The sequence below is a fragment of the Nomascus leucogenys genome, unplaced genomic scaffold (assembly GCF_006542625.1).
Source record: "Nomascus leucogenys isolate Asia unplaced genomic scaffold, Asia_NLE_v1 Super-Scaffold_285, whole genome shotgun sequence".
Lineage (NCBI taxonomy): Eukaryota > Metazoa > Chordata > Mammalia > Primates > Hylobatidae > Nomascus > Nomascus leucogenys.
Genome location: NW_022095770.1, coordinates 436,219 through 463,770, shown reverse-complemented (window position 1 = coordinate 463,770; position 27,552 = coordinate 436,219). Strand labels below are relative to the sequence as shown.

General features: G+C 45.7%; 2 protein-coding genes across 6 annotated transcripts; one reads left to right on the top strand and one right to left on the bottom strand.

Moving 5' to 3' along the window:
* The first annotated feature begins 65 nt into the window (after nucleotides 1–65).
* On the top strand, nucleotides 66–11,990 carry CNTD1 (cyclin N-terminal domain containing 1). 2 transcript variants are annotated; one of them, XM_003279487.3, is made up of 7 exons: nucleotides 66–510; nucleotides 4,937–5,012; nucleotides 5,542–5,713; nucleotides 7,045–7,207; nucleotides 7,987–8,131; nucleotides 9,103–9,199; nucleotides 10,716–11,990. In XM_003279487.3, exons 1-7 carry the CDS (start codon nucleotides 342–344, stop codon nucleotides 10,884–10,886), a joined length of 993 nt encoding a protein of 330 aa, XP_003279535.1. In that variant the 5' UTR covers nucleotides 66–341; the 3' UTR covers nucleotides 10,887–11,990. The 2 variants fall into 2 exon arrangements, with proteins under 2 accessions (XP_003279535.1, XP_030664012.1); XM_030808152.1 differs by having other exon boundaries at nucleotides 135–292.
* On the bottom strand, nucleotides 11,485–25,948 carry BECN1 (beclin 1). Of its 4 annotated transcripts, none has more exons than XM_003279486.4 (12): nucleotides 25,766–25,948; nucleotides 25,380–25,511; nucleotides 22,097–22,164; nucleotides 20,871–20,932; nucleotides 20,110–20,200; nucleotides 19,867–20,003; nucleotides 19,544–19,738; nucleotides 17,234–17,380; nucleotides 15,851–16,000; nucleotides 15,273–15,333; nucleotides 13,010–13,152; nucleotides 11,485–12,282 (listed from the first exon to the last, which is right to left on the bottom strand). In XM_003279486.4, exons 2-12 carry the CDS (start codon nucleotides 25,507–25,509, stop codon nucleotides 12,114–12,116), a joined length of 1,353 nt encoding a protein of 450 aa, XP_003279534.1. In that variant the 5' UTR covers nucleotides 25,510–25,511; nucleotides 25,766–25,948; the 3' UTR covers nucleotides 11,485–12,113. The 4 variants fall into 4 exon arrangements, with proteins under 4 accessions (XP_003279534.1, XP_030664009.1, XP_030664011.1 ...); XM_030808149.1 differs by having other exon boundaries at nucleotides 11,487–12,282; nucleotides 25,788–25,930; XM_030808151.1 differs by having other exon boundaries at nucleotides 11,487–12,282; nucleotides 20,834–20,932; nucleotides 25,788–25,921.
* Between the last annotated feature and the right edge of the window lie 1,604 nt (nucleotides 25,949–27,552).

The following is a 27,552-nucleotide window of genomic DNA, read 5'->3' as shown; positions in this document are numbered from 1 at the left end:
GAACAGTAGTCCTTGGCTGCTGCAGTGGACTCTGGGAGTTGTAGTCCGCGTGCCCTTTGCCGGGCAGAACCGCGGTTCCCGGGCACAGGGGATGGACGCGGGAGGTGAGAAGCGGACGTGCTTTCTGATTGGCTGAGGAGTCCGTGGCCGTTGGGGCGGGAAAAAGCTGTGGAGGGTTTGAGGCTGTGGTGGTAATTGGGTTTTCCTCAGACTTGAGGCGACCGCACACTCATTGGAAGGGGACGAGGAATCCAGGGTGTGGCAGAAGACTGGAGAGGAGCTAAGGGGGTCGGTAGGTGGATCCAGTGAATCTGTCCAGGTGTACCAAGAGGCTCGTGAATATGGACGGACCCATGAGGCCAAGATCGGCCTCCCTCGTTGACTTTCAGTTTGGAGTTGTCGCCACAGAGACGATCGAAGACGCCCTGCTTCACTTGGCCCAGCAGAATGAGCAAGCAGTGCGGGAGGCTTCCGGGCAGCTGGGCAGCTTCAGGGAGCCCCAGATCGTGGGTGCGGCTGCAGGGCCGGGGAGCTGGGTTCATGGGAGACTGGGGCTTGTGTCTTTCAGGCACCGACCTTGAGATTCCGTTGATTTTATTCATTCAGAGAATGTTTGCTAACACCTCTCTGTGGGGTGCTGGGGATATAGTGATGGACGAGACACAACAGTGCCCTCCCCTTGATTTCTTCGACATGTATGGAGTACTTATGAGTGGCACCGCTTGGCTAGAAAGATGAAATAGAGGGCCAGGCATGGTGGCTTACACCTGTAATCCCAGCACTTTGGGAGGCTGAGGTGGGAGGATCACCTGAGGTCAGGAGTTCGAGACCAGCCTGACCAACATGGTGAAATCCTGTCTCTACTAAAAATACAAAAATTAGCCAGGCCTGGTGGCACGCACCTCTAATCCCAGCTACTCAGGAGGCTGAGACAGGAGAACTGTTTGAACCCAGGAGGCGGAAGTTGCAGTGAGCCGAAATCGTGCCACTGCACTTCAGCCTAGGTGACAAGAATGAAACTCCATCTCAAAAAAAAAAGGCCGGGTGCGGTGGCTCACGCCTGTAATCCCAGCACTTTGGGAGGCCGAGGCGGGCAGATTACGAGGTCAGGAGATCGAGACCATCCTGGCTAACACGGTGAAACCCCGTCTCTACTAAAAATACAAAAAAATTAGCCGGGTGTGGTGGCGGGCGCCTGTAGTCCCAGCTTCTCGGGAGGCTGAGGCAGGAGAATGGCGTGAACCCGGGAGGTGGAGCTTGCAGTGAGCTGAGATGGTGCCACTACACTCCAGCCTGGGTGACAGAGCGAGACTCTGTCTCACAAAAAAAAAAAAAAAAAAAAGGGAAAAAAGAAAGATGAAATAGAGATAGAGGTCTTGCCTTCAAACCATGTGCAATTTGGGGGAGATATTAGAACAAATATGCAATGACTAGGTACTATGGTTAGATAAGAGAGGTCAGAGAGAGATAAAACAAGCGTTTATGGGGGTTGAGAGGAGCGATGGGGTAATAGGAAGAATTCAGGGGATGGGCCAGACATCGGGACATTTCAGGCAGACCTTGAAGGAAGGAGGACATTGGGTTGGTGAAGGGGGAGGAAGGAGACAGCGTTTCTACCAAAAAGAGGTAGAATGAGTAGCTTTACTCATAGCATAGCTTTACTATGTACTTTTCAAAGCATAGCTTTACTCATAGCTTTACTCATAACATGAGTAAAGCTATGGAAATGGAGTGCTTAGGGTGCATGTGGGTACAGTGTAGTCCATGTTGGCCAGTGCATGTGGAAGAATAGTTGAAATTAATACCGGAAAGGTAGTTTGGAGACATTCCATGTGGAAGTTTGAATGCCAAGGGGAAGAGTTTATCCTTGGTTTAGTAGGAAACCAAGAAGACATTGAAGGTTTTTAAATAAGGGAGTGAAGGTTTTAAAATAAGGGATATGATGGTAACCCTGCCTTAGTAAGCATTATTTTGGCAGTGATGTAAAGGAGGTAAAGGATGGATTAAACCAGAGGGAGATGGGAGGTAGGCAGACAGGTGGAGTATGTCAGTAGGCTAGGTGATAGGGCAGAGGGAATAACAAGGGAGGGTGGATTAAAAACATTCTGGAGGCAAAGTCTAGGGTTCTGCTGTGGATAAATTTAGGAAGTGAAGGAGGAAAAGGTGACTATGCTAAACGGTTGAGCCTAGAAGACTGGAAGTATAGTGGTCATTAACAGAAACACACAGACACGGCCGGGCACAGTGGCTCACGCCTGTATTCCCAACACTTTGAGAGGCCGAGGGGGGTGGATCAAGAGGTCAGGAGTTCGAGACCAGCCTGTCCAACATAGTGAAACCCCGTCTCTATTAAAAATACAAAAATTAGCTGGGCATGGTGGCAGGTGCCTGTAGTCCCAGCTACTCGGGAAGCTGAGGCAGGGGAATCGCTTGAACCTGGGAGGCAGAGGTTGCAGTGAGCCAAGATTGTGCCACTGTGCTCCAGCCTAGGCGACAGAGCAAGACTCTGTCTCAAAAAAAAAAAAAAAAAAAAACCCAAAACAAAACACAACAAAAAAACACAGATACACTACACAAATAAAGCAGGAGGAAAAGTGACTTTTGTTTGGGAAAGATAATAATGGCTTTGGAGCCTGGTCAACATGGTGAAACCCCATCTCTACTAAAAATACAAAAATTATCCAGGCGTGGTGGCAGGCACCTGTAATCCCAACTACTTGGGAGGCTGAAGCAGGAGAATGGCTGGAACCCGGGAGGCAGAGGTTGCAGTGAGCCAAGATCACGCCATTGCATTCCAGCCTGGGTAACAGAGTGAGACCTTGTCTCAAAAAAAAAAAATATATATATATATATGTGTGTGTGTGTGTGTGTGTGTGTGTGTATAATAGCTTTGGTTTTGGATCTGCTGAGTTTAAAGTGTTTGCAGAACATCTAAAAGAAGTGTTCTTGTAGACTATTCAGAGTAGGTTAGAAGAGAGGTCAGAAATGGAGATCAAGGTTTTCAAGTTATCTTCACAATGATATTGTTGAAACTGTGGCAGAGGATAAGCTCCTAGAAGGAGAAAAGAAAAGCAGGTCAAGGACAGTTCCGTGGGAAAACACTTTGTGTTCAGGGAATTGGAGTAAGAAGACTTGTGAAGGAAATAAAAGGAGGAGATAGGAACAGAACCAAGGGACTTTTGGCAGCCAAGAGGAGACTTTGAAAAGGATGATGGTCAGAAGTTTCAGATGCTTTAGGGACATCAACAGAACTAAAGATTGCAAAAAGCCGTGATATTTAACAATTTGGACACATTTACTGTCCTCTGAGAATCATTTCAGCAAGTTAGGAAAGGTAGAAGCCAACAGATAGAAAATTAGGAAGTGAACGATGAAGTGGAAGCAGTGGGTGTGTAAGCCAGGCTTTCAAGTAATTCAACAGTGAGGCTGAGACGGGAGGATTGCTTGAGGCCAGGAGTTTGAGACCAGCTTGGGCAACATAGGAAGATCCCGTCTATTTATTATTTATTTATGTATTTATTTATTAAAAAAAAATTCAACAGTGATGGGAAAGAGAGAGGTGGAGCCCTACCCTAAGAGGTTAAAGAGGAGGGTCTTTTAGTTAATAGCAGATCTGAGTACGCTTGTTATCCAGGAGGTGGGGCCAATAGCAAGGGAAAGGTGTAACCCTCATCCATTCCACCTAATCCAGGCTCAGTTTTTTTGGCAAATTAAAATGGAAAATAGAAACAAATGCCCAGATAATTCAGAGCAAAACCAAACCAAACTTAACAACTTCACACGTACACAAAGAACAAAACTAAGAAATAAAGCCTAAAGTCCAGCAAATAAAATGACTAATAAGAGACACAATTCTATGTTCTAGGGTATTTTGCTGAATTGCTTAAACCAATTCTGTCCTGCATTGGACATTGCTAGCCAAACTGTAGCCTCTGTAATGATGAGGTTTTGTACATCTATCTATGTGTAATGTGTGTTGAGTAGATTGTTACTTGTGTAAGCTTGACTTCATTTTCTAAGAAAGTTAAATTTTCTCTGAAGACATATGATTATTTGACTAAATGTGTAATTCTCTACGGATCAATGCTAAAAGGTCTTCAGTCTGTAGGAGCTTTCTTTGTTGAGAACTGACATTTACCCTTGTTTCCACCCTCTAATGATATTGCAAGATAAATATAATTCAATCTGGAGCTGTTCTTTCAAAGAGAAACAGAGGCAGGCTAAAATCTTGCCAAGGTATCTCACCCTTCCCGCCTTCCCAATGACTCCCTCCCCCTAAATTGGGCTATGTTCTTCGATTTAGGGGATGTTTCTTCAAAACAAGCCACTTCACAGTAACACACTTGCTCCTGGGGAGAGGCTCAGCCACCACAGATTTACCCAGCAAACTGGTGGTGGAGAGATGGTGTCCAGCTGTAAGGTGACTTGTGTTTGTAAAGCAATGGGAGTTCTCCAGAGGGTGGTTACTAAACAAACAGTGTCATAAAGAATATCGAAGCTCCAGGAGGGATCTTTCTGTTCCTGCCAACATTCCACAGAAAACAGAATATGGGGGTTAGGGTTTTTATCCATCCAAGAATCTTCCTTGAAGCTGGGGGTTCCCAGCATGGTGTAGAGGTCACCCAGACCAGCTGGTATGTTTGTGTGTAACTGGCCAAGACTTTTATCAGCTGAAACCCACAGGAAGGCTCAAGGGTCACTGAGGCGGCTTGGTAAGTCCTTGTCTTTGGCACTCAGTCAGCCTCCTTTTCATGCCTCTGATCTGCCTATTGGCAGCAAAAGAAACTAAGCTCAGCTTTGGTTGTTTTAGTCTCATCTTTCTCACCTCCTGACCCTCTTCCCTTGGCCCCATCATGGCTTTTACACAACGCCAAGAGTTCACAGAGTGGTTTTGGTTGCATCTTGTGAATTAGGCTCTTTTTTCCTGTTTTGGCAGAGTTTGTTTTTCTCCTGTCTGAACAATGGTGTCTGGAGAAATCTGTGAGCTACCAGGCTGTAGAAATCCTAGAAAGGTAAAGCCCTGGCATAATGCCTTTTGAGCGGCGCCTCTCAGAGTGGCTAATGTACCTACATCTTTAAGAAAGTATGAGTAGTTGCCCCTTACCCTGAGACCTGGTTTTACACCCTCTCTAACTTGCAAATATAAATTTCTTTGTTGTTATTGTTGTTTTGAGACAGGGTCTTGCTCTGTCACCCAGGCTGGAGTGCAATGGTGGGATCTCGGCTCACTGCAGCCTTGACCTCCTGGGCTCAAGTGATCCTCCCACCTCAGCTTCCTGAGTAGCTGGGACTACAAGCATGTGCCTCCACACTTGGCACCTGGCTATTTTTTTTTGTTAGAGACAGGTTTTTGCCATGTTGCCCAGGGTGGTCTTGAACTCCTGGGCTCAAGTCATCTGCCTGCCTCGGCCTCCCAAAGTGCTGGGATTACAGGTGCGAGCCACCATGCTCAGCCTCAAATGTAAATTTCTTAACCAGCAAATTAAACTCCCTTTAGTTTGTGTGAGTGAAGATTGTTTACTCTCCCTCCCTTCCTTACAGGTTTATGGTAAAACAGGCAGAGAACATCTACAGGCAAGCCACAATCCAGCCAAGAGATAATAAGAGAGAGTCTCAGAATTGGAGGGCTCTGAAACAGCAGCTTGTCAACAAGTTTACTCTCCGTCTTGTGTCATGTGTTCAGTTGGCCAGCAAACTTTCCTTCCAAAACAAAGTAAGGAGCTGGAGTTGCTCATGGGCACCTGAGTTTTAGGAAGAAACCAGCTTTTATACAAAGGGGGGCTGTGATAAGCTTCAAGTCAGTGACAAGAGGAAAATAAATAAATTACAAAGTACAACGGCCGGGCGCGGTGGCTCATACCTGTAATCCCAGCACTTTGGGAGGCCGAGGCAGGTGGATCACCTGAGGTCAGGAGTTCAAGACCAGCCTTGCCAACATGGTAAAACCCTGTCTCTACTAAAAATACAAAAATTAGCCAGGTGTGGTGGTGCACACCTGTAATTCCAGCTCCTCAGGAGGCTGAGGCAGGAGAATTGCTTGAACCTGGGAGGCGGAGGTTGCAGTGAGCTGAGGTCATGCCATTGTACTCCAGCCTGGGCTACAGAGCGACTCTGTCTCAAAAAAACCAACAACAAAAAAAACAAGGTAGCTGTAAGAAACCTACTCCTAGGTTAGGTGATACAACTCATGGAAATTCCACAGTGTAATTATGCTTCCTAAGCATACCTTCTACACACACACACGCACACACACTCTCTCTCTTTCTCCCCCTCTCACTCACACAGAGGCAGTCATTAAATAGCCTGAAGTTCTGTTCCTAAAGTATAATTGGGACAGATGCCATCATTTATACTGGTCACCTTTCCTCCCCTTGGACTCAAGGGCAGTTTACATAAGGTGCCTGAATTGCCAGCATACTTATCAGCAGTAGAAGCAAACTATTACATTTATAAGGGAAAAAAATATTTCCACATCACTACCCAATGCCTATACAGTAAAATATTCATTCATTCAACAACTACTTACTGAGTTTATTCTATGGCTAGATACTGCACCAGGTGCCATGGCTACAACAGTAAAAATATTGTCTGTGCTCACAAGGAACCTATTATGTAATGGGAAAAGACACATACAAATAGTGTGGAAAAAAAAGCTCTGATTAATGTAAATACAGAGGGCTATAAATGTACCTCATCAGCCTTGGAGAGTCAAGGAAGTGTATTTAGAGAAAATGACTTCTTGAAATGGGGTGGCTGGGAGATGGGAGGATCCTGATCCTAAGAGAAGAGGCAGAGGAATTAGGGAGGAAAGGAAGGGAGATCTAGGTATAGAAAACAGCCTGTGTAGTGGCTTGGAGAGGGACAGCATGGTGGGTTTGGGAACCGCAAGTAATTTGGAATGACAAGCAGAGTATGAGGGGGAATTACCAAGAGACAAGACTGAAGATGAAGGAATAGGCTGGATTATGAAGGGCTTTGTGCACTCTGTCAAGATGTATGACCTTTATCCTAACATTCTTCTTTCCCTCTCTTTTCTTTGCTCAGATAATCAGCAACATTACAGTCTTGAATTTCCTCCAGGCTCTAGGCTATCTACACACTAAAGAAGAACTGCTGGAATCAGAGCTTGATGTTTTGAAGTCCTTGAACTTCCAAATTAATCTGCCTACTCCCCTGGCATATGTAGAGACGCTCTTAGAGGTTTTAGGTATCTTATTGTGTTAGGGAATGTGGGTTGGAGACTTCCATAGAAGGCAATACAAAATGTGCATGGGGGGGGCATCCAGCAGTTTGGGAGGCTGAGGTAGGTGGATCGCTTGAGGCCAGGAGTTCAAGCCAGCCTGGCCAACATAGTGAGACCCCATCTCTACTAAAAATACAAAAATTAGCTGGGTCTGGTGGTGGGCGCCTGTAATCCCAGCTACTTGGGAGGCTGAGGCACAAGAATTGCTTGAACCTGGAAGGTGTAGGTTGCAGTGAGCCAAGATCGTGCCACTGCACTCCAGCCTGAGCAAGAGAGCAGACTCCTTCTCAAAAAAAAAAAAAAAAAAAAAAATGTGCACAGGAGTTTGGGAGCGGTGGGCAGAACCTGCCAATGAGGAACAGTGGGAAGCTTGATGGTGTCTCTGGATGACTGAAACAGGTGTTCCCTCTGGCACTTGTCAGGGAAAGAAGCTCAGAGTTCTTCGCAACTGGTTTCTGTTTGGACTCACTAGGCACTCTTATTGCAGGATCAAAGAGGTGACTTTATAGAGGCATAAGATAACAGAGGGACAACTACATGCTAATTGTATGTATACTACAGATGGAGGTTTCTCTACCTCTACCTTTGTCCTTTAAAACTGATCTCCAGCTAAACAGGTTTCTTATAGTAGAACATAGCAACCAGGAAGCACATTAGCACCTCAACAGCTTTGTCACAACTGTGGTTATGATCAGAGAAGACATGATCATAAATTCTCCCTATCATTCCCATACTCCATCTAGGATACAATGGCTGTTTGGTTCCAGCCATGAGGCTGCATGCAACCTGCCTGACACTGCTTGACCTGGTCTATCTTCTGCATGAACCCATATATGAGAGCCTGTTGAGGGCTTCAATTGAGAACTCCACTCCCAGTCAGCTGCAAGGGTAAGACAACTCCTATAGGGTAGGCTCCTTCCAGGAACAGGGAAGGGGAGACAGACCATAAGAACTTGGGGAATGGAATTAGCCTAGCATGGCATCCAGTCCCGGATAACCTACTCAGGCTACCTGGTTCTCATTAGTTCCAATATGTTGTTTGGATGCACGTGACTGAGCCTGGTCAGGAAAACCCTAAAGGCTTTTACTTTTAAATTTAAATTACTTTAACTAATTAATATATTTTCTTTCCTAGTTTTTCCTTTATAGCTGCATAAAACTCAAGGTTACTGGACTGCTTTGGTCAGTCATTTAGAAAAAAAAACAGTCGCCGGCACGGTGGCTCATGCCTGTAATCCCAGCACTTTGGGAGGCTGAGGTGGGAGGATCATGAGGTCAGGAGATCGAGACCATCCTGGCTAACAGGGTGAAACCATGTTTCCACTAAAAATACAAAAAATTAGCCGGGCGTGGTGGCGGGTGCCTGTAGTCCCAGCTACTTGGGAGGCTGAGGCAGGAGAATGGTGTGAACCCAGGAGGCAGAGCTTGCAGTGAGCCAAGATGGCGCCACTGCACTCCAGCCTGGGCGACAGAGCGAGACTCCGTCTCAGAAAAAGAAAAAAGAAAAAAGAAAAAAGAAAAAAAAAAAAAACAGTCACAGGGTTGCAACTTGGACAAAAGTGTTTGATTACGGTAAAGTCAGACTGGTTAAAAGCCTCACAGTTACAACTGTTAGGGAGACAGATAGAACTAAAAAAGGCCTATAAACCATTCAAGACATAAGGCTCATGTTAATCCCAGTTAAGTTGGGGGAGAATGGGAGAGCAGGTCACTGAGCTATTACTTGACCATTTCCTTCCATGTCTAAAAAATCCAAGATGATCGACACAAATAATTCATAGTTGAAGTTCCATGACCCTATGATTTGGAAGATTAAGTTCCATTCCAGCTTTAAAATTAATGTGGTTTTAATCACTCAGGGAAAAGTTTATTTCAGTGAAGGAAGACTTCATGCTGTTGGCAGTAGGAATCATTGCAGCAAGTGCTTTCATCCAAAACCATGAGTGTTGGAGCCAGGTATGCACCACTGAGCAGGACCAGCATGGTGAGAATTCATTTAACAGAAAACATTTCACCCGTCAGTCAAAGGAAAACAGAGGACAACCTATAGAAGTGCCAAGACCCAGGATTAGGATGAGTGTGCAAGATTTGAGAGGGAAAAATCTAGGATAGGGCTGAAATGTTTCCTTGTTTTCCTTTTATAAAACTGGAAATGGAGGCCCAAGTTCGGCTTGTTCATTTCCCTTTATAACGATAACCTGCTATTGTGTTAAAGTCCAGGCTGGGCATGGTGGCTCATGCCTGTAATCCCAGGATTTTGGGAGGCCAAGGCAGGAGGAGTGCTTGAGCCCAGGAGTTCAAGACCAGCCTGGTCAACATAGCAAGACCTTGTCTCTACAAAAATTAAAAATTAGTCATGGCTGGGCGCAGTGGCTCACACCTGTAATCCCAGCACTTTAGGAAGCTGAGGTGGGTGGATCGCCTGAGCTCAGGAGTTGGAGACCAGCCTGGGCAACATGGCAAAACCCTGTCTCTACCAAAAATTAAAAAAAATTAGCTGGGTGTGGTGGCACATGCCTGTGGTCCCAGCTACCCAGGAGGCCAAGGTAGAAGGATCGCTTGAGCCTGGGAGGTAGAGGTTGCAGTGAGCCAAGATTTCACCACTGCACTCCAACCTGGGAGACAGAGTGAGACCCTGTCTCACAAAAAAAAAAAAAAAAAAAAAAAAAAAATTAGCCGGGCGTGGTGGTGCATGTCTGCAGTCCCACAACTATGTGGACTACTTGGCTGAGATGGGAGGATCACTTGAGCCCAGGAGTTGGAGGCTGCAGTGAGCCATGATTGCGCCACTGTACTCTAGCCTGGGTGACAGAGTGAAACCCTGTCTCAAACAAACAAACAAAACAAAACAACAACAACAAAAAAGGCCAGGCAGGGTTGCTCACGCCTGTAACTCCAGCATTTTGGAAGGCCAAGGCAGGAGGATTGTTTGAGCCCAGGAGTTGGAGACAAGCCTGGGCAACACAGTGAGACCTCATTTCTACAAAAAATAAACAAAAGTAGCTGGACATAGTGGCTTGCGCCTGTAGTCCCAGCTACTCCAGAGGCTGAAGTGGGAGGATCACTTAAGCCCAGGAGGTGGAGGCTGCAGTGATTTTGGTGCAGAGCCAAAAATCATACCACTGCATTGCAGCCTGGCAGCCTGGGCAACAGAGTGAGACCCTGTTTCAAAACAAAACAAAGTCCAACAATTATATCTTCTCAAATAATGAAAATGTCAAGGCCCAAATATCATTCTTATATTTCACAAAACTTATCTCCAGCAGAGGGAAATGTCTAGCAGAAAGTTTCCATGCTAACATCATCAGGGCAAAGGCATCCTAATATAATTTGGCCATTGGCAAACACTGGAATCTGGATTTCAGAAAAATGAATTTACAATTGCCTTGAGAGAACATCCCAAGAAATGTGTTTGTGCACTAAAACGTGTTGAGATTTTTTAGTAATAAGAAATCTGTCTCTATTTCTGAAGGTTGTGGGGCATTTGCAGAGCATCACTGGTATTGCCTTGGCAAGCATTGCTGAGTTCTCTTATGCAATCCTGACTCACAGCGTGGGAGCCAACACTCCGGGGAGACAGCAGTCTATTCCTCCCCACCTGGCAGCCAGAGCTCTGAAGACTGTTGCTTCCTCTAGCACATGAGGGAGGCTGAATCCACCAAATATAAACAGCCTTCCGTCACTGCACTCATGCCTCCCTCTGTTTACTTTCATACTAAGGGTACAAAAGTTCCAAGTCTCTTTTGAACTGTATTTTGTTTGCCAATTTCATGCTTATTTTTTCTTTATCAGAGAGAGTTAAGGTGGACGAGCATGCCCTTTTTGTCATATCAGCCTGAAAATGTTAAAAAGCTAGATGGAGACAGATTAGTTCTTTCATTTTTGTTTAACAAGATATTTATACTTTTAGCTTAATTTCATTAAGAGGAACATCAGGCATTGCGATCAGTATTAATCAGGGGCTCAAATACAGACTATCTGGGTGACCTTGACTAAGCATCAAGGAGGTAGCCTTTATTTGCCCTTAAAATTAGTTTAACATCTCTGTTCCATTATTCAGATCTGTACAAACAGGGCTTCCTCAACAGCTATCTATTTTTACTAGAGTCTTTTTTTAAAACTAAAACTAACTCTAAACATGTTTCAACAGAATTTCCACATACCTGCATTCATTAGAACTTGATTCTCCCAGAATACAAAGTACTCTATTTTAAAGAAAAACCCAACAGTGCGCCCCTGGGCAGTTTTCAGACTGCAGCAAATCTTTTATTACAAATAATTAAATCTCTCCATAATGTCTCAAACAGTATCAAACACCATTTCATATCTCTAACACAGAGCAGAGTCCGCATTCAGTATAAGAACCAAGTGAGAAGTGTTAAATTTCAAGCATCTGATCACATCGCATGGTGACCAGGTAAAGCTTAGATGTCATTTTCCCACATTATCCAACTGTGCATCTCAAACATATCCTTGACTCAGTAAAGACAAAAGTTTCTATTTCATATTCTTAAGTGCAGGAAGTTGAGAGAGATAAAAATCCAGTGAAAACACATCAATCTCAATTCAACTCAGTTAAAAAAAAAAAAAAGCAAATTTAAATTAGTTTTTTTCAGAGAAGAAAGGGAAAGGAGTCCATGGGGTTAACAGTCAAAACTGTGACAAGGGCTGGCAGCTATACATGGCATGTTGTAGCTCTGGAAAGTATCTGTCACATGATATTTTAAAATAAAGTGGCTTTTGTGGATTTTTTCTTTTTTGGTATTGTAAACATGTACTGTTTAATATTACCCGAATTTAATTTAAAACAAGTTTGCAAACAAAACAAAATTAAAAGCCTTTAAGGCAAACATCCCCCTAAGGAAAAAAGTCATTTGTTATAAAATTGTGAGGATACCCAAGCAAGACCCCATTTAAGATTCGTCAGCATGAACTTGAGAGCTTTTGTCCACTGCTCCTCAGAGTTAAACTGGGTTTTGATGGAATAGGAGCCGCCGCTGCCTCCTGTGTCTTCAATCTTGCCTTTCTCCACATCCATCCTGCAGATGGACACAGCAGAACTCATTAGTAACTGAGATCTGAGTTAAGTCAGTTCAGGGCAGGGACTTGATCATGGGACCATTCACGTCATTTTATCTATTAAAGAACACTTGGTGAGGAATGATAGTGTATTTTGGATTTGCTTGAAAGCCAAAAATCAAGAAGACTGTCACAAGAGCCTCATTGTCATTGCAGAGTACAGGGACAGGACACACACCCAAAGAGAAGAGAAGCCTGGAGTAGGGGTGAGTGAGGGTTACAGTACTTCTTGCTGTTTTCCTAGGCATCCCTGAACTTGGCGGGGGAGAAAGGAGGCAGAAGAAAAGAAATGCTTTGTTTTGGGGTGATAGAAGCGGCCTTACTCTAGGTAAAAACTAGAGTTTCCATCCATCAATGGGATCCTAAAAAAATCAAAAGAAGCATTCCTGTGTATTTCCAAGGGCTTCAGGGAAAAACTTTCTTGAAACTGGAGAGGAGGCTTGAGCTCTATGCCAAGAAAACCCCCTAAACCATCTAAGGCAACATTCTTCTACTCCAAGGACTAGGTGGTCACATTCTGTCCTGCTTGCAGTATTGGGTCAGTCTCTGCCCATCAATGTCATGTGATTCTGTGCCGTTTTTTTTGCTTTCCCACCATTTATACTGTTTTGTCTCCATTATTACTGCTGCTTCAATTCTGTTCAATTTGGTCCTATACAAGTTCACTCAGCATTGCGCTATACTGACCTGTAGGGAAGACAAAAACGTGTCTCGCCTTTCTCAACCTCTTCTTTGAACTGCTGCACACAGTCCAGGAAAGCCACCATTGCATGGTCAAACTTGTTGTCCCAGAAAAACCGCAACCCCCCAGAACAGTATAACGGCAGCTCCTGCCCAAGAAGAGAAAACTGGCTATGGATCTGGCACCAAGACAGGCTTCCAGAGATTGTTCCCAATCCTATCAATCTCTCAAGTCATGTTCTGTCTGTATCCCACTGGAAACTTGTATTGTAGCTGGACTCTATCTTCCATAGATTTGAACTACAATAACCTTGGGCAAATAACAATGCACTTAGAACTGTTTCACTATCAATGAAAATGTACCATAGGTTGAGCATCCTTAATCCAAAAATCCAAAATGCTACAAAACCTCTTCAGGAAGAGTAGATGGGAAAAGAAAAATAAATAAATAGACCAGGCGTGGTGGATCACGTTTGTAATCTCAGCACTTTGGGAGGCCAAGGTGGGCAGATCACCTGAGGTTGGGAGTTTGAGACTAGCCTGACCAACATGGAGAAACCCCGTCTCTACTAAAAATACCTAATTAGCCGGGTGTGGAGGTGCATGCCTGTAATCCCGGATACTCAGGAGGCTGAGGCAGGGGAATTGCTTGAACCCGGGAGGCGGAGGTTGCAGTGAGCCGAGATCATGCCACTGCACTTCAGTCTGGGCAACAAGAGTGAAACTCCATTTCAAAAAAACAAACAAAAAAAACCCACAAAAAGAAAAGAAAAATAAATAAAAATAGGCCAGGCACGGTGGCTCACGCCTGTAATCCCAGCACTTTGGGAGACCGAGGCAGGTGGATCATGAGGTCAGGAGATCGAGACCATCATGGCTAACATAGTGAAACCCCATCATTATCAAAAATACAAAAATTAGCCAGGCATTGTGGTAGGCGCCTGTAATCCCACCTACTCGGGAGGAGAGGAGGCTGAGGCAGGAGAACGGAGTGAACCCGGGAGGCTGCACTCCAGCCTGGGTGACAGAGTGAGACTCCGTCTCAAAATAAATAAATAAATAAAAATAAATTAATTAATTAAAAAAATAAAAAATGCTACAAAACCTGAAACTTTTTGACCACTGATATGATGCCACAAGGGAAAATTCCATACCTGATACCTTTGCTTTCTTTTTTTTTTTTTTGAGACAGAGGCTTGCTCTGTCATCCAGGCTGGAGTGCAGTGGCGCGATCTCGGCTTACTGCAAGCTCTGCCTCCCAGGTTCACGCCATTCTCCTGCCACTGCCTTCCGAGTAGCTGGGACCACAGGCACCCGCCACCATGCCCAGCTGATTTTTTTTTGTATTTTTAGTAGAGACGGGGTTTCACTGTGTTAGCCAGGATGGTCTCGATCTTCTGACCTCGTGATCCACCCGCCTCGGCCTCCCAAAGTGCTGGGATTACAGGTGTGAGCCACCGCGCCCGGCCCTTTGCTTTCTGATGATTCAGTGTATACAAGCTTTGTTTCATGCACAAAATTAATATTGTATGAAATTACCTCAGACTACATGTATCAGGTATATATAAAACATACAGGCCAGGCACAGTGGCTCACGCCTGTAATCCTAGAACTTCGGGAGGCCGAGGCGGGTGGATCACCTGAGGTCAGGAGTTCGAGACCAGCCTGGTCCAACATGGTGAAACCCCATCTCTACTAAAAATACAAAAATTAGCTGGGTGTGGTGGTGGGCGCCTGTAATCCCAGCTATTCCAGAGGCTGAGGCAGGAGACTCACTTGAACCTGGGAGGCGGAGGTTGCAGTGAGCCAAGATCGTGCCACTGCACTCCAGTCTGGGCAACAGAGCAAGACTCTGTCTCAAAAGAAGAAACATAAATGAATTTTGTGTTTAGACTTGGGTCCCATTCCCAAGATATCTTAGTATCTATATGCCAATATCCCAAAATCTGAAAAAAAATCCAAAATCTAAAACACTTCTGGTGATACTCAACCTGTAAACATCTATCTCATGGTGATTCTTTTCCTAGCCTAGTGCACACACCCTCCTCTGACCTGCCCATATCCCTTCTCAACAGACTGTCAAAACCTAATTTTCGTCTACAAGACCCCCAAAACTAAACCTGAACTAGACAAGATATTGAACAATATACTGGCTCTTAAAATCTAGGTCTAAAAAATAAATTGAATGCCAATATCAAAGCAAATCGTCCATTTTCTTAAGAGATATAAGAACTCTGTATTCCAGTGAAAATGGAGCTTCACAGAGTACCTTAGATTTGTCTGTCAGAGACTCCAGATATGAATGGTTTCCATAAGGAACAAGTCGGTATCTAAAATAGAGACACAAACAGAGATGGATACAGGACTCCTCCTAAAGTGATTATTGGGAAGTTATAACCCAATGATTTCACTCTTCATTCTAGCCAAGGGCTTCTTTTATTATGCTCAATTCCCTCTCTCACCTCCCCATTGGGTCCATGTTTAAAAGATTTTGTTTAATGAACAAACTACATTTATTATGTAATTGCCTGGGGGCCTTCCATGAACAAATGTTTATGTTTTGGTTTAAATTTAAGAAACAAAAACTGAAAATATCCTGAGGAACACTAAGGCTCTGGGGACTGTAGGCTAGGAACTATGCTATAGTCATGCAACTCAGTGACTGTGTGATCAGTAGAGACAGCCCTGTGATGAGGGGAAAATCAGATGCTGACAGGTCTTCAGCCACAGAAAACTCCCAGTCTGTGGGCAGCAAGGGCTCCTGACATGGTGGACAGCAGTACCAGGTTGGAGATACAAATTATATCAAAGACACATCACTCCCCGAGAAAGGGCTACACTTCCTACCTCTGAAATTTCAGACCCATCTTATTGGCCAGAGCATGGAGCAGCAATACAGTCTGGCCCCAAGCAGCATTAATCTCATTCCATTCCACAGGAACACTGGGCAGGCGACCCAGCCTGAAGTTATTGATTGTGCCAAACTGTCCACTGTGCCTACAGAGGAAGGTAGAAAGGTGGGGGGAAATACAGGGATTACTTAAAACTTTTGACATTTCCCACTCTCACCCCAAACCTAGCTTAAATCTATCTTCAAGTCCATATATGTAAGCTGTACTTGGCACTTTAAATACATGTCCAAAACTTGAGTCATCATCTTTTTCCCTGCTGCTCAGATGCCAAAGCAGAAACCTGGGTGGTATCCTTGAATGCTCCCCCAGCTCCTTCCGTGCAAAACTGCCAACCTCTCCTGATTCTACCTGCTAAATCTCTTAGATCTTTCCACTTTTCTCCAAATTCAAAGCTACTATTCTTTTCCTTTAGACTCCTACTGATGAGTATCCTTTCCAAGGATTCCACCTCTTTACCCCAAGTCATTCCCCATGGTGCAGGAAAAGCCATCGTTCACGAATACAATTGTAATTACGTCACTTCCCTAGCTAAAATGCTTCAATGTCTCCTCTGCCTTTTGGATCAAGTCCAAACCTCTTAATGAGGCCTATGAGATCCTTCAGGAACTGGTAACTCTCCAGTTTCATATCCGGTCACTCTCCCCTTTACACTCAATCTTCACTCACAATAAGCTCCTTTCTGTTCTCTGAATTCACCACTCCCTCTTTCCCATTTCTTTGCACATAATGTTCTCTCTGCTAGGAACAACCCCCTCTCTGCAGACTTCTACTTTACCTCTCAGTTTAAACTAAGTCCCCTATGGGGAAACTCTCCATATGGCCTCCCCAAACTAGATCAAGTGCCTTTATGTGTTCCCACAGCACCCTGGGTTTACTATCATCACACTGCATTACAACTGCTTGTTATTTATCCATCCCTTCCACTAGATTATATACAACTAGAAGGTTGACTGCATACTGTTTTGCTGTTGCCCTCCTAGCACTCAGCATAGTGCCTTTTCCAGAGTAGACGCTCAACAGTTATTAAATTAATGAAACATCAAACACCCTGAGGATAAGAAATCAGCACCAGGCAGCTTACCAGGTTTTTAAGTGGCTGAAGGGCTCAGGCCTTTTCCTTTCTTTAGAAAGGTGGATGTCACCAAGCTCTAGAATTCCAATCCCTATTGTGTCTATCCCATCACTATGAATGAAAGAAACCTGGCTGGGTGAAGATAACCTACAGTCCCTCTTTTGTGGAAAGTGGGCACCCAGGCTTAGTGGTCAACAGCTAAGGTCTAGATATGTGCAGCGCTCCTCATCCCCCAGCTCTCATTACCAGATGTGGAAGGTTGCATTAAAGACGTTGGTTTTCTTCAGCTTATCCAGCTGCATCTGGGCATAACGCATCTGGTTTTCGACACTCTTCAGCTCATCATCCAGCTCCAGCTGTTGTCGTTTAAATTCACTGTATTCTCTCTGATACCTGCGAGCAGCCAAGGGGGACCATTGAAGGCTGTTAGTTTGGGGGCTAAAGTTTCTCTCTCACCACACTATGAACAATTCTTCAGTGATCATCATTACATCTAGCTCTCGCATCTTTTATATTTGGCATAGATCCCATTCTGAGGAACACGTATGTCCTAGCTGTTTTGCCTGGAAGGAACAGAAATGTCTTAAATTCCAGCTGCCTATATGAAAAAAGGTGGAGGAAAAAAGAATTCTCCCAAACCAGGGCAAAAAACCTCTTATTTCTGATCTTTTTCAGAAGTGAGGTGAATGGGTTAGGAGTGGCTTCTTGGGGCCCGGCATGGTGGCCCAGCACTCTGGGAGACGGGTGGATAATTTGAGGTCAGGAGCTCGAGAGCAGTCCGGCCAATGTGGTGAAACCCTGTCTCTACTAAAAATACAAAAATTAGCCAGGCATGGTGGCGCACACCTGTAGTCCCAGCTACTTGGGAGGCTGAGGTAGAATTGCTTCAACCCAGGAGGCAGAGGTTGTAGTGAGCTATCACACCACTGTACTCCAGACTGGGCAACAGAGCCGAGACGCCATCTCAAAAAAAAAAAAAAAAAAAAAAAAAAAGAGTGGCTTCTTCTGGGCCAGGTGCAGTGGCTCACACCTGTAATCCCAGCACTTTGGGAGGCCGAGGTGGGCAGATCACCTGAGGTCAGGAGTTAGAGGCCAGCCTGGCCAACATGGTGAAACTCTGTCTCTACTAAAAAAACAAAAATTAGCCAGGCATGGTGGCGCATGCCTGTAGTCCCAGTTACTTGGGAGGCTGAGGTAGGAGAATCACTTGAACCTGGGAGGTGGAGGTTGCAGACAGCTGAGATCATGCCACTGCACTCCAGCCTAGGCAACAGAGTGAGACTCTGTCTCAAAAAAAAAAAAAAAAAAAAAAAAAAAAAAAAAAAAAAAAAAAAAGAGTGGCTTTTTCCAGCTGGCCATGGTGGCTTATGCCTGTAATCCCAGCACTTTGGGAGGCTGAGGCAGGTGGATCACTTGAGCTCAAGAGGTCAAGACCAGCCTGGGCAACATGGGGAAACCCCATCTCTGTAAAAAAAAAATACAAAAATTAGCCAGGTATGGTGTTGCGCACCTGTAGTTCCAGCTACTTGGGCGGCTGAGGTGGGAGGATTGCTTGGGTGTAGGAAGTCAAGGCTACAGTGAGTCACGACTGCACCACTGCACTCCAGCCTGGACGACAGAGTAAGACTCTGTTTCTAAAAAAAAAAAAAAAAAAAAAACAGTGGCTTCTTCCGTGAACTGGCCATAATTGGCCTTCTAAAGTTTCACTTCTATACACTTACTGTCCTTCAAATAGTTACTATACCCCACTTCCAGTGAAACTTGTTATACTACTGTGTGAAAAAAATGGACTTTTCTCTGTCCTTCATTTCCACAACTTTAGTTAGTATGGACACTGTGTCTCCACTAGAGAGAGGGTTCTCTCAGGTCAAGGACATCTATAATGTTTTTATTTTTTGAGAGAGGGTCTCAACTCTGTTGCCCAAGCTGGAATGCAGTGGTGTGATCACAGCACACTGTAACTTCAAACTCCTGGGCTCAAGTTATCCTCCGCTTCAGCCTCCTGAGTAGTTGCTAGGACTACAGGTCTACCACAGCAGCCTAATTTTTTTTTAATTTTCATTTTTGTAGACATGGGGTCTCACTATGTTGCCCCAGATGGTCTTAAATCCTGGCTTTAAGTGATCCTTCTGCCTTGGCCTCCCAAAGTGCTGGAATTACAGATATGAACGACCATACCTGGCCCCTGTGAAATTTTTAAGCTTGGAGGGAACAAATGTAGGCTAATTAGCTCATCTTTTCAGCTAAGGATGGCTAGAAAGTGGCTGATTCATCCAAATAAGCCCATTCCCTAAAGGACAGAGCCAAGACTGGAGCTCTGGTTTCTGCACTATTTAACCAACATACTTTTTTCACTTAATCATGCTGACTCTTCATAGGTAACTCTCCCAACAAACCTCTAGAAAAAGGGCATGGAAGCAATATGCAGGATCTAGGGCAGGCATGCTGCTGACTGACAGCTGACTAGTTTACAAACTATTCAGACACATTCAGCTGGAAGCCATTTCCTCTCCTGGAGCCTTGAGTGTGAGAAGATAGAACAGGGTGAGCACTCACTGGGCTTCCTCCTGATCCAGTCTCTCAGCCTCAGCCTGGACCTTCTCGAGATTTTCTGCCACTATCTTGCGGTTCTTTTCCACGTCTTCCAGCTCCTGGATCAGCCTCTCCTCCTCTAGTGCCAGCTCCTTTAGCTCCATCTGTAACTGTTCACTGTCATCCTCATTCATTTGCTCTAAGATCTCCAAACAGCGTCTGCCAAAGACACAGGCAGACTATACTTACTAGAGCTCCATTTGCCTGAGTGGAGTACGGCTCTTGGGTAAGGGCCAAGCAGTCCCAGAGTAGTAACAGCTCTGAGCCCTGGCTCTGGAGACACTCACTTGTAGTTCTGACACTCATTTTCAGTGACGTTGAGCTGAGTGTCCAGCTGGTCTAAAAGAGTATCTGTGCATTCCTCACAGAGTGGGTGATCCACATCTGTCTGGCCCGACATGATGTCAAAAAGGTCCCCAGTGACCTGGAAGTGTGGGAGAGTCAGGGTAGGGCCTCCCCCATGCTTCCTGCTCAATTACCCACTCTCCCAGCCAGGCCTACTTCTTGCCACCAGAATGGGGCCGACTTGCCTTCAGTCTTCGGCTGAGGTTCTCCATGGTGCCGCCATCGGATGCCTCCCCAATCAGAGTGAAGCTGTTGGCACTTTCTGTGGACATCATCCTGCAGACAGCCCCCCGCCCACGGGCCACATGAGGGAACAGAGAGGCTTCCTCCACCTACTACAATGCCAGTGGCAGAGACTCTCAAGCACCAGCTGAGGGGCCTCAGGGAACATACCCACTCCTAGCCCGACTGACCTCCCAAGGGTACCTCTCTCCCAAAGGAAGGCCATGCTGGTCTTCCACAGGGACACTCAGCACGAAGGTTGGCCTTGATGGACTAAGGAGGGAGAGGGAGCATAAAAAATTGATATGTCTACAGTGGAAAAGAAGGGAGAACCAGAAAAGGCCATTTTAAAAAATATTATACCCCTTGCCAGCAAGCTCTTTACCTGCAGCAATGAGAACTAAGGACCTGAACATCTAACAACATTTGCTATTTTGAAACTTCTCAAGAGCCCATCTCTTGGTGATTAGTCAATCACTCCCTCAATTTTTTTCAATATTTCATCATTAAGGCTACTATCCTTTCCCACTTTCTGAATGGCTACAGGAAAAAATCCATACTGGAAGGTGACAGGCCAGGTATAAGGGAATACATCTTTTCTGAAAGGGCCAAAAGGCTAGGTGATGATGCATCTCTATCACCTGGCTCCAAGTCTCGATTCCTGGATTTAATTAAAATTCTACTAGCCTTTGGCAAGGAATGGGGGCTGAGAAGTAGTAGGCACCTGGCTGGGGGGATGAATCTGCGAGAGACACCATCCTGGCGAGGAGTTTCAATAAATGGCTCCTGGGAAAGAAATAAGAGGGCATTACAATTCTGACAGCTTAGAGGTAGAGTTCATTTCCCAAATAGCCTCAGAACTATATGGCTTTAGTCTTGATAACCACAAGACTTGATAAACCACAGAGACTTAAAAAATGGGTATTATCGAAGCAATCCTTGTGTATATGGACGAAGAAAGGACCCATGATACAGACAAACCTTAAGTCCCATTTGATTTTTTTTTGTGGGGAACAGCATTTCCTAACTATGTTACACTCTATGTATGGTTAAATTTGCATTTCTCAACACTTGGCAGTCAGGGGCAGGGGACAGAATGCCCTAAATCATAGTAAAAGGAGAAAGCCAGATCAGACTGCAATGAAGTCTGCCACTGTACAGAGTAGATAATTTTTATGTTTTCAGTATTTTGAGATTACTCATATGTGACCAAAATCTCACGACACCTATTGACTTCAAATGCCAGACCCCTTTGCCTCCTTGCTTAAGGCTTCTCTGGTTCCTGGACTCTTCACTGCCTGCAAGGGGCGCTGGCCAGAATTAATGACTTCCACTAAACCTGACAACAGCACTCCCCCAGTGACTGGCAGCTGCAGGTAAATAAATACTCCAGCTCCCTTGCTACTTGAGAAGAAATCTCAGGTGTGTATTCAATAGTATCTCACAGGATGTTGCTCCACAGGATCACTGATATTATCACAGCTTAAAATGACATGTTCTCTAACAGTGACAATTCTTTCTGTCCAGGGTAATCATACAATTCATTGTCCTAACCAGGATGCTTTTGAGAATGGAGAGGAGCGGATATTAACAACTAGCTAGAACAACAGATGCAAATTAATGCTCTGGAACGACCTGGACACACAGGTCATACCATCTCCAACCTACAATAACTTATAATTCTGCTTCAAATAAAGAGCCCTTTCCAACATTTTAAAATGGCTCATTCAGTAACCCTGTGACCTCAGGTGCAGATCTGTACCTCCAATGGTGCATAGCAGCCTGATCATGTAGAAAGTCTCATTACCCAGAGACCCCAAAAGTCTGGGAGCTCTAGAAGCGCCAAGTAGCCTGCAGAAACCAAGCCTGCATTCCTGTGTTTTCCTATCATATCTCTCATTTGGAATGTTTACTACATGAGGAGGATAGGGGAGAGGGCACTTCTATTACCTCTCCTGAGTTAGTCTCTTCCTCCTGGGTCTCTCCTGGTTTCGCCTGGGCTGTGGTAAGTAATGGAGCTAAGGGCAAGGAAAATATTGGATCAGAAACAGTCTTATTAAAGCAGGAGGGCATCTGAAAGTATGGGAAAAGAATGTGAAATATTCTCATCACCACCCTCACCTCCAATTTTTCTTAAAGTACCATTTACACCAAAAAGAATCTGTGGTCCTCCTCACCCCCATTAAATCAGATTAAGGAAATGTTCAATTTTTTAAGGCATAATGGTATCATTATTATTATTATTATTTTGAGATGGAGTCTCTGTCGCCAGGCTGGAGTGCAGTGGCACGATCTCGGCTCACTGCAATCTCTGCCTCCCGGGTTCGAGTGATTCCCCTGCCTCAGTCTCCCAAGTAGCTGGGACTACAGGCGCGCACCACCATGCCCAGCTAATTTTTTTGTATTTTAGTAGAGACGGGGTTTCACCATGTTGGCCAGGTCTTGATCTCCTGACCTCGTGATCCACCCATCTCAGCTACCCAAAGTGCTGGGATTACAGGCTGAGTCACCGCGCCCGGCCGGCATCATTTATTTTTAAGAATCCTTATCTGTCAAAAATACAGAAATATTTATAGTATTTATGTCTGGGATTTGCTTCAAAACAATTCAGAGTGGGAAGGAATGGATGGGGCTGTAGACAAAGCTTGATTAGATATGTTTTGATAATTGTTGAAACTAGGTGATGGGTACACAGGGGTTCATGATATACTCTGAAATTTTCCATCACAAAAGCAAACATCCTGTTTCCCCCAGAATAGCAAGGAGGGAACATAAGGAAACTTTCTAGGAAGATGAAACATTGCTAAATTGCAATGATCCAGATTACATAAGTGTATCCATTTGTCAAAAATGTACAACTAAGATTCATACATTTCAAGGCACGACAATTTACCTTTCTAAAAAGGTGTGAAAAACAGTAATTGAGCAGGGGATGGGAGGTGAATGGAGGTGTAGACAACATAAGAATGTGAAAATATGGCTGACTGTTGAAGCTGGGTGATGAATACAAGGCAAGCAATACTATTCTCTTGACTATATATGTCTCAAATTTTCCATAATAAAAAGTCAAAAATTGTTATTAAAAGAGTTCAAGAGGCGCGGTGGCTCACGCCTATAATCCCAGCACTTTGGGAGGCTGAGGCGGGCAGATCACAAGGTCAAGAGATGGAGACCATCCTGGCCAACACAGTGAAACCGTCTCTACTAAAAATACAAAAATTAGCTGGGCATGGTGGTGCGTGCCTGTAGTCCCAGCTACTCAGGAGGCTGACGCAGGACAATCGCTTGAACCCAGGAGGCAGTGGTTGCAGTGAGCCGAGATCGCGCCACTGCACTCCAGCCTGGCAATAGAGTGAGACTCCGTCTCAAACAAACAAAAACAAACAAACAAACAAAAAAAAAGAGCTAATTTCCCCTCAAGAAAGAGAGACCAGGTAATAATAGCAGCTAACACTTATTGAATACTATTTGCCCAGCAAATTCCTAAGTGTTTCTGTGGTTTGTCTATTTGAACTTTATAAATGCTTTATGAGGCAGTTTAACGTTTTACAGAAAAAATCAGAAACCAAGGCTTGGAGAAATGAAGTAACTTGCAAAAAGTTCTTCAGCTAGTAAACGACAGCCAGGATTTAAACCCAAGCAGGCTGACTCCAGGTCCATAAGATTATTTAAGCTGTCTATTCAGTCTTCTCTTTTACTGTCTGACTTAATCTGAGTTCTTCTGACTTTGCAGGGTTTTGGGGTTTTTTATTTCTTTAATTATAGAGACAGGGTCTTACTGTGTTGCCCAGGCTGGTCTCAAACTCCTGCTCAAGTGATCCACCTGCCTCAGCCTCCCATAGTGCTGGGATCACAGGTGTGAACCACCACTCCTGGCCTTTTTAATTAATTAATTTATTTTTTGAGACAGGGTCTTGCACTGTTGCCCAAGCTGCAGTGCAGTGGCATGATCATAGCTTCCTGCAGCTTTGACCTCCTGGGCTCAAGTGATCCTCCTGCCTCAGCCTCCACCACCCACCACACCTAGCAATTTTTTTTTTTTTTTAGTAGAGACAAGATCTCTGCTAGGTTGCTCAGGTTGGTCTTGAACTCCTGAGCTCAAGCGATCCTCCCACCTCAGCCTCCCAAAGCACTGAGATTACAGGCGTGAGCCATCACGTCCAGCAAATTCTTCAGACTTTAAGACTCTACTCCATTTACCAGCTGTTGGACCTTAGGTAAGTCACTTAACCTCTCTGTGCCTCAGTTCTTCATCTGAAAAATGATGTAATGGTGGTATACCCCGTACGGGTTGTTACAGGGACTAAATGAAGTAATACGTGTAATGCACTTGGTATTACTATATAGTAAGTCCTCAAAAAATACCATTTATTATTATATATACATATTCCTTTTCTCTGAAACAGCAGGAGCAGAAAATAAGGATCTTTCTTTTGCTACTGAAAGCTCTCTCGGCCGGGCATGGTGGCTCACACCTGTAATCCCAGCACTTTGGGGGGCCGAGGCGGGCGGATTACCTGAGGTCAGGAGTTCGAGACCAGCCTGGCCAACATGGTGAAACCTCATCTCCACCAAAAATACAAAAATTAGCCAGGTGTGATGTCACACGCCTGTAATCCCAGCTACTCAGGAGGCTGAGGCAGGAGAATTGCTTGAGCCCAGGAGGCGTAGGTTGCAGTGAGCTGAGATCGCGCCACTGCACTTCAGCCTGGCCAACAGAGCAAGACTCTGTCTCAAAAAAAAAAAGCTCTCTCTCTGAGACGGAGCCTTGCTCTGTTGCCCAGGCTGGAGTGCAGTGGTGCAATCTCAGCTCACTGCAAACTCCACCTCCAGGGTTCAAGCGATTCTCCTGCCTCAACCTCCCGAGTAGCTGGGACTACAGGCATGTGCCATCACGCCCAGCTAATTTTTGTATTTTTAGTACAGACGGGGTTTCGTCATGTTGGCCAGGCTGGTCTCGAACTCCTGACCTCAGGTGATCTGCCCGCCTCCGTCTCCCAAAATGCTGGGATTACAGGCGTGAGCCACCGCGCCCGGTCGGAAAGCTCTCAGAAGCCCACAATGTCAGAATGCTTTATGTTTCCGAGGAGAAAACAGGGAGCCAGATGAAGTGACTTTCCTAGGTTCACACGACGAGTTTGTGGCAGACTACACAGCCACCATAAGAATTATATCACCAAAGCTGCCCACCTTCCACATTCTTGACCACCCTCTTTCCAAGGGTCTCGCTGACCTGTGAGTTCCTGGATGGTGACACGGTCCAGGATCTTGAAACTCGTGTCCAGTTTCAGGGGCTGGCTGCAGCGCTGGCACACGAAGCTCACCTGCATGGTGCTGTTGTTAGACGTCTTAGACCCTTCCATCCCTGAGGCGGTGGAAAAGAGGCAACATTAGGGAGAAGCGACGCCCTTGAACCTCCGGCCCGGGGTTACCACATGCCTTGGTGACGATGGTAAAGGGAGGGAAGTCCCAGCCTGCGCCGTTCCCTCTAGGAATGGTATGATACGGGGCGGACCTGCTTCCGGGGCAGCCTGAGCAAAGGCAGTTTAGAGCCCAGGGTCAGGGAAGGGACTCCAATAAGAGCCGTGAGAGTTCCCAGACTCCCTTCTAAGGTCCCACCTCAGCCCCCGATGCTCTTCACCTCGGGACCCCGGAGCCCGTCACCCAAGTCCGGTCTACCGCGGGCGCACTGTGGCCTCGGGTCGGCCCCGGAGCGAGGCCTCCAGAACTGCCATCGCTCTGTCTTCAGCGACTTCCCGGTACGCCGGCGGAAAACTTCCGCCCGAGACCGGACGTGACGCTGCTACGGCAGCAGGAGCTCCTGGTCCACAGGCTCATAGGCCCGGCAGCGGCCCCCAGAGGCCGGGCTGGGAAAAGCAGCGGGCTTCAGCGGATGACCAAGGTTACAACGGGAAGTGTAGGAGCCAAGTCCGCAGAGAACTGGGAGGCACTGCTATTCTCTAAATTCAGGGGGCTGCGGGCGCGGTGGCTCACGCCCGTAATCTCAGCACTTTGGGAGGCCGATGTGGGTGGATCACCTGAGGTCAGGAGTTCGAGACCAGCCTGGCCAACACAGTGAAACCCCGTCTCTACTAAAAATACAAAAATTAGCCGGGCGTGGTGGGGCACACCTACAATCCCAGCTTAATCCCAGCTTAATCCCAGCTACTCGGGAGGCTGAGGCAGGAGAATCACTTGAACCTGGGAGGTGGAGGTTGCAGTGAGCCGAGATCGGGCCACTGCACTCCAGCCTGGGCGACAGGGCAAGACTCCATCTCAAAACAACAACAACAACAACAACAAAAGGCCGGGCATGGTGGCTCACGCCTGTAATTCCAGCACTTTGGGAGGCCGAGGCGGGCGGATCACAAGGTCAGGAGTTCGAGACCAGCCTGGCCAACATGGTGAAATCCCGTCTCTACTAAAAAATACAACAATTAGCGGGGCATGGTGGTATGCGCCTGTAATCCCAGCTACTCAGGAGGCTGAGGTAGGAAAATCGCTTGACCCCCGGAGGTGGAGGTTGCAGTGAGTCGAGATCATGCCGCTGCACTCCAGCCTGGGCGACAGAAGGAGACTCCATCTCAAAAAAACCCACACACAAAAAACCAAAAATAAAGCCAACAAAAAAAGAAAGTGTTATTCAAATAAAGGCTTGAAGAAGGTGAGGAAAGAATTCTTACCTACATCTTAAGGAAGAGCATTCTAGGCCAAGGGAACAGCAAGAGCACAGAGGGTGCCTGTTTGGGGATTAGCAGAGACTGGTGTGCCTAGAAGATGGGCAAGGAAAAGAGATACAGAAAATGGGGTGAGGGAGGTAAGAGTGTTGAGCTAGCACCTAGGCTCTCATAGAGATTGTAAAGCTCTGGCTTTCACTTTGAATGAGATGAGATGACTGGGTCTTGAGCAGAGGGACTTACTTCATTTTTAAACACAACTTTATGGGGTATAATTTACATACCATAAGACTCACACTTTTTAAATGTACAGTTCAATGATTTTTTTTTTTTTTTGAGACGGAATCTCGCTCTGTCGCCCAGGCTGGAGTGCAGTGGTGCAATCTCAGCTCACTGCAAGCTCCACCTCCTGGGTTCACGCCATTCTCCTGCCTCAGCCTCCCAAGTAGCTGGGACTACAGGCGCCCGCCACCACACCCAGCTAATTTTTTTGTATTTTAGGTAGAGATAGGGTTTCACCATGTTAGCCAGGATGGTCTCGAACTCCTGACTTCGTGATCCGCCCACCTCGGCCTCCCAAAGTGCTGGGATTACAGTCGTGAGCCACCGTGCCCGGCCAGTTCAATGATTTTTAGTAAATTTACAGAGTTGCACAACTATCACCATAATCTAGTTTTAGAACATTTCCTGTCTTCCCTTGCAATCCCCCACTGTGGCCTCCCAAAGTGC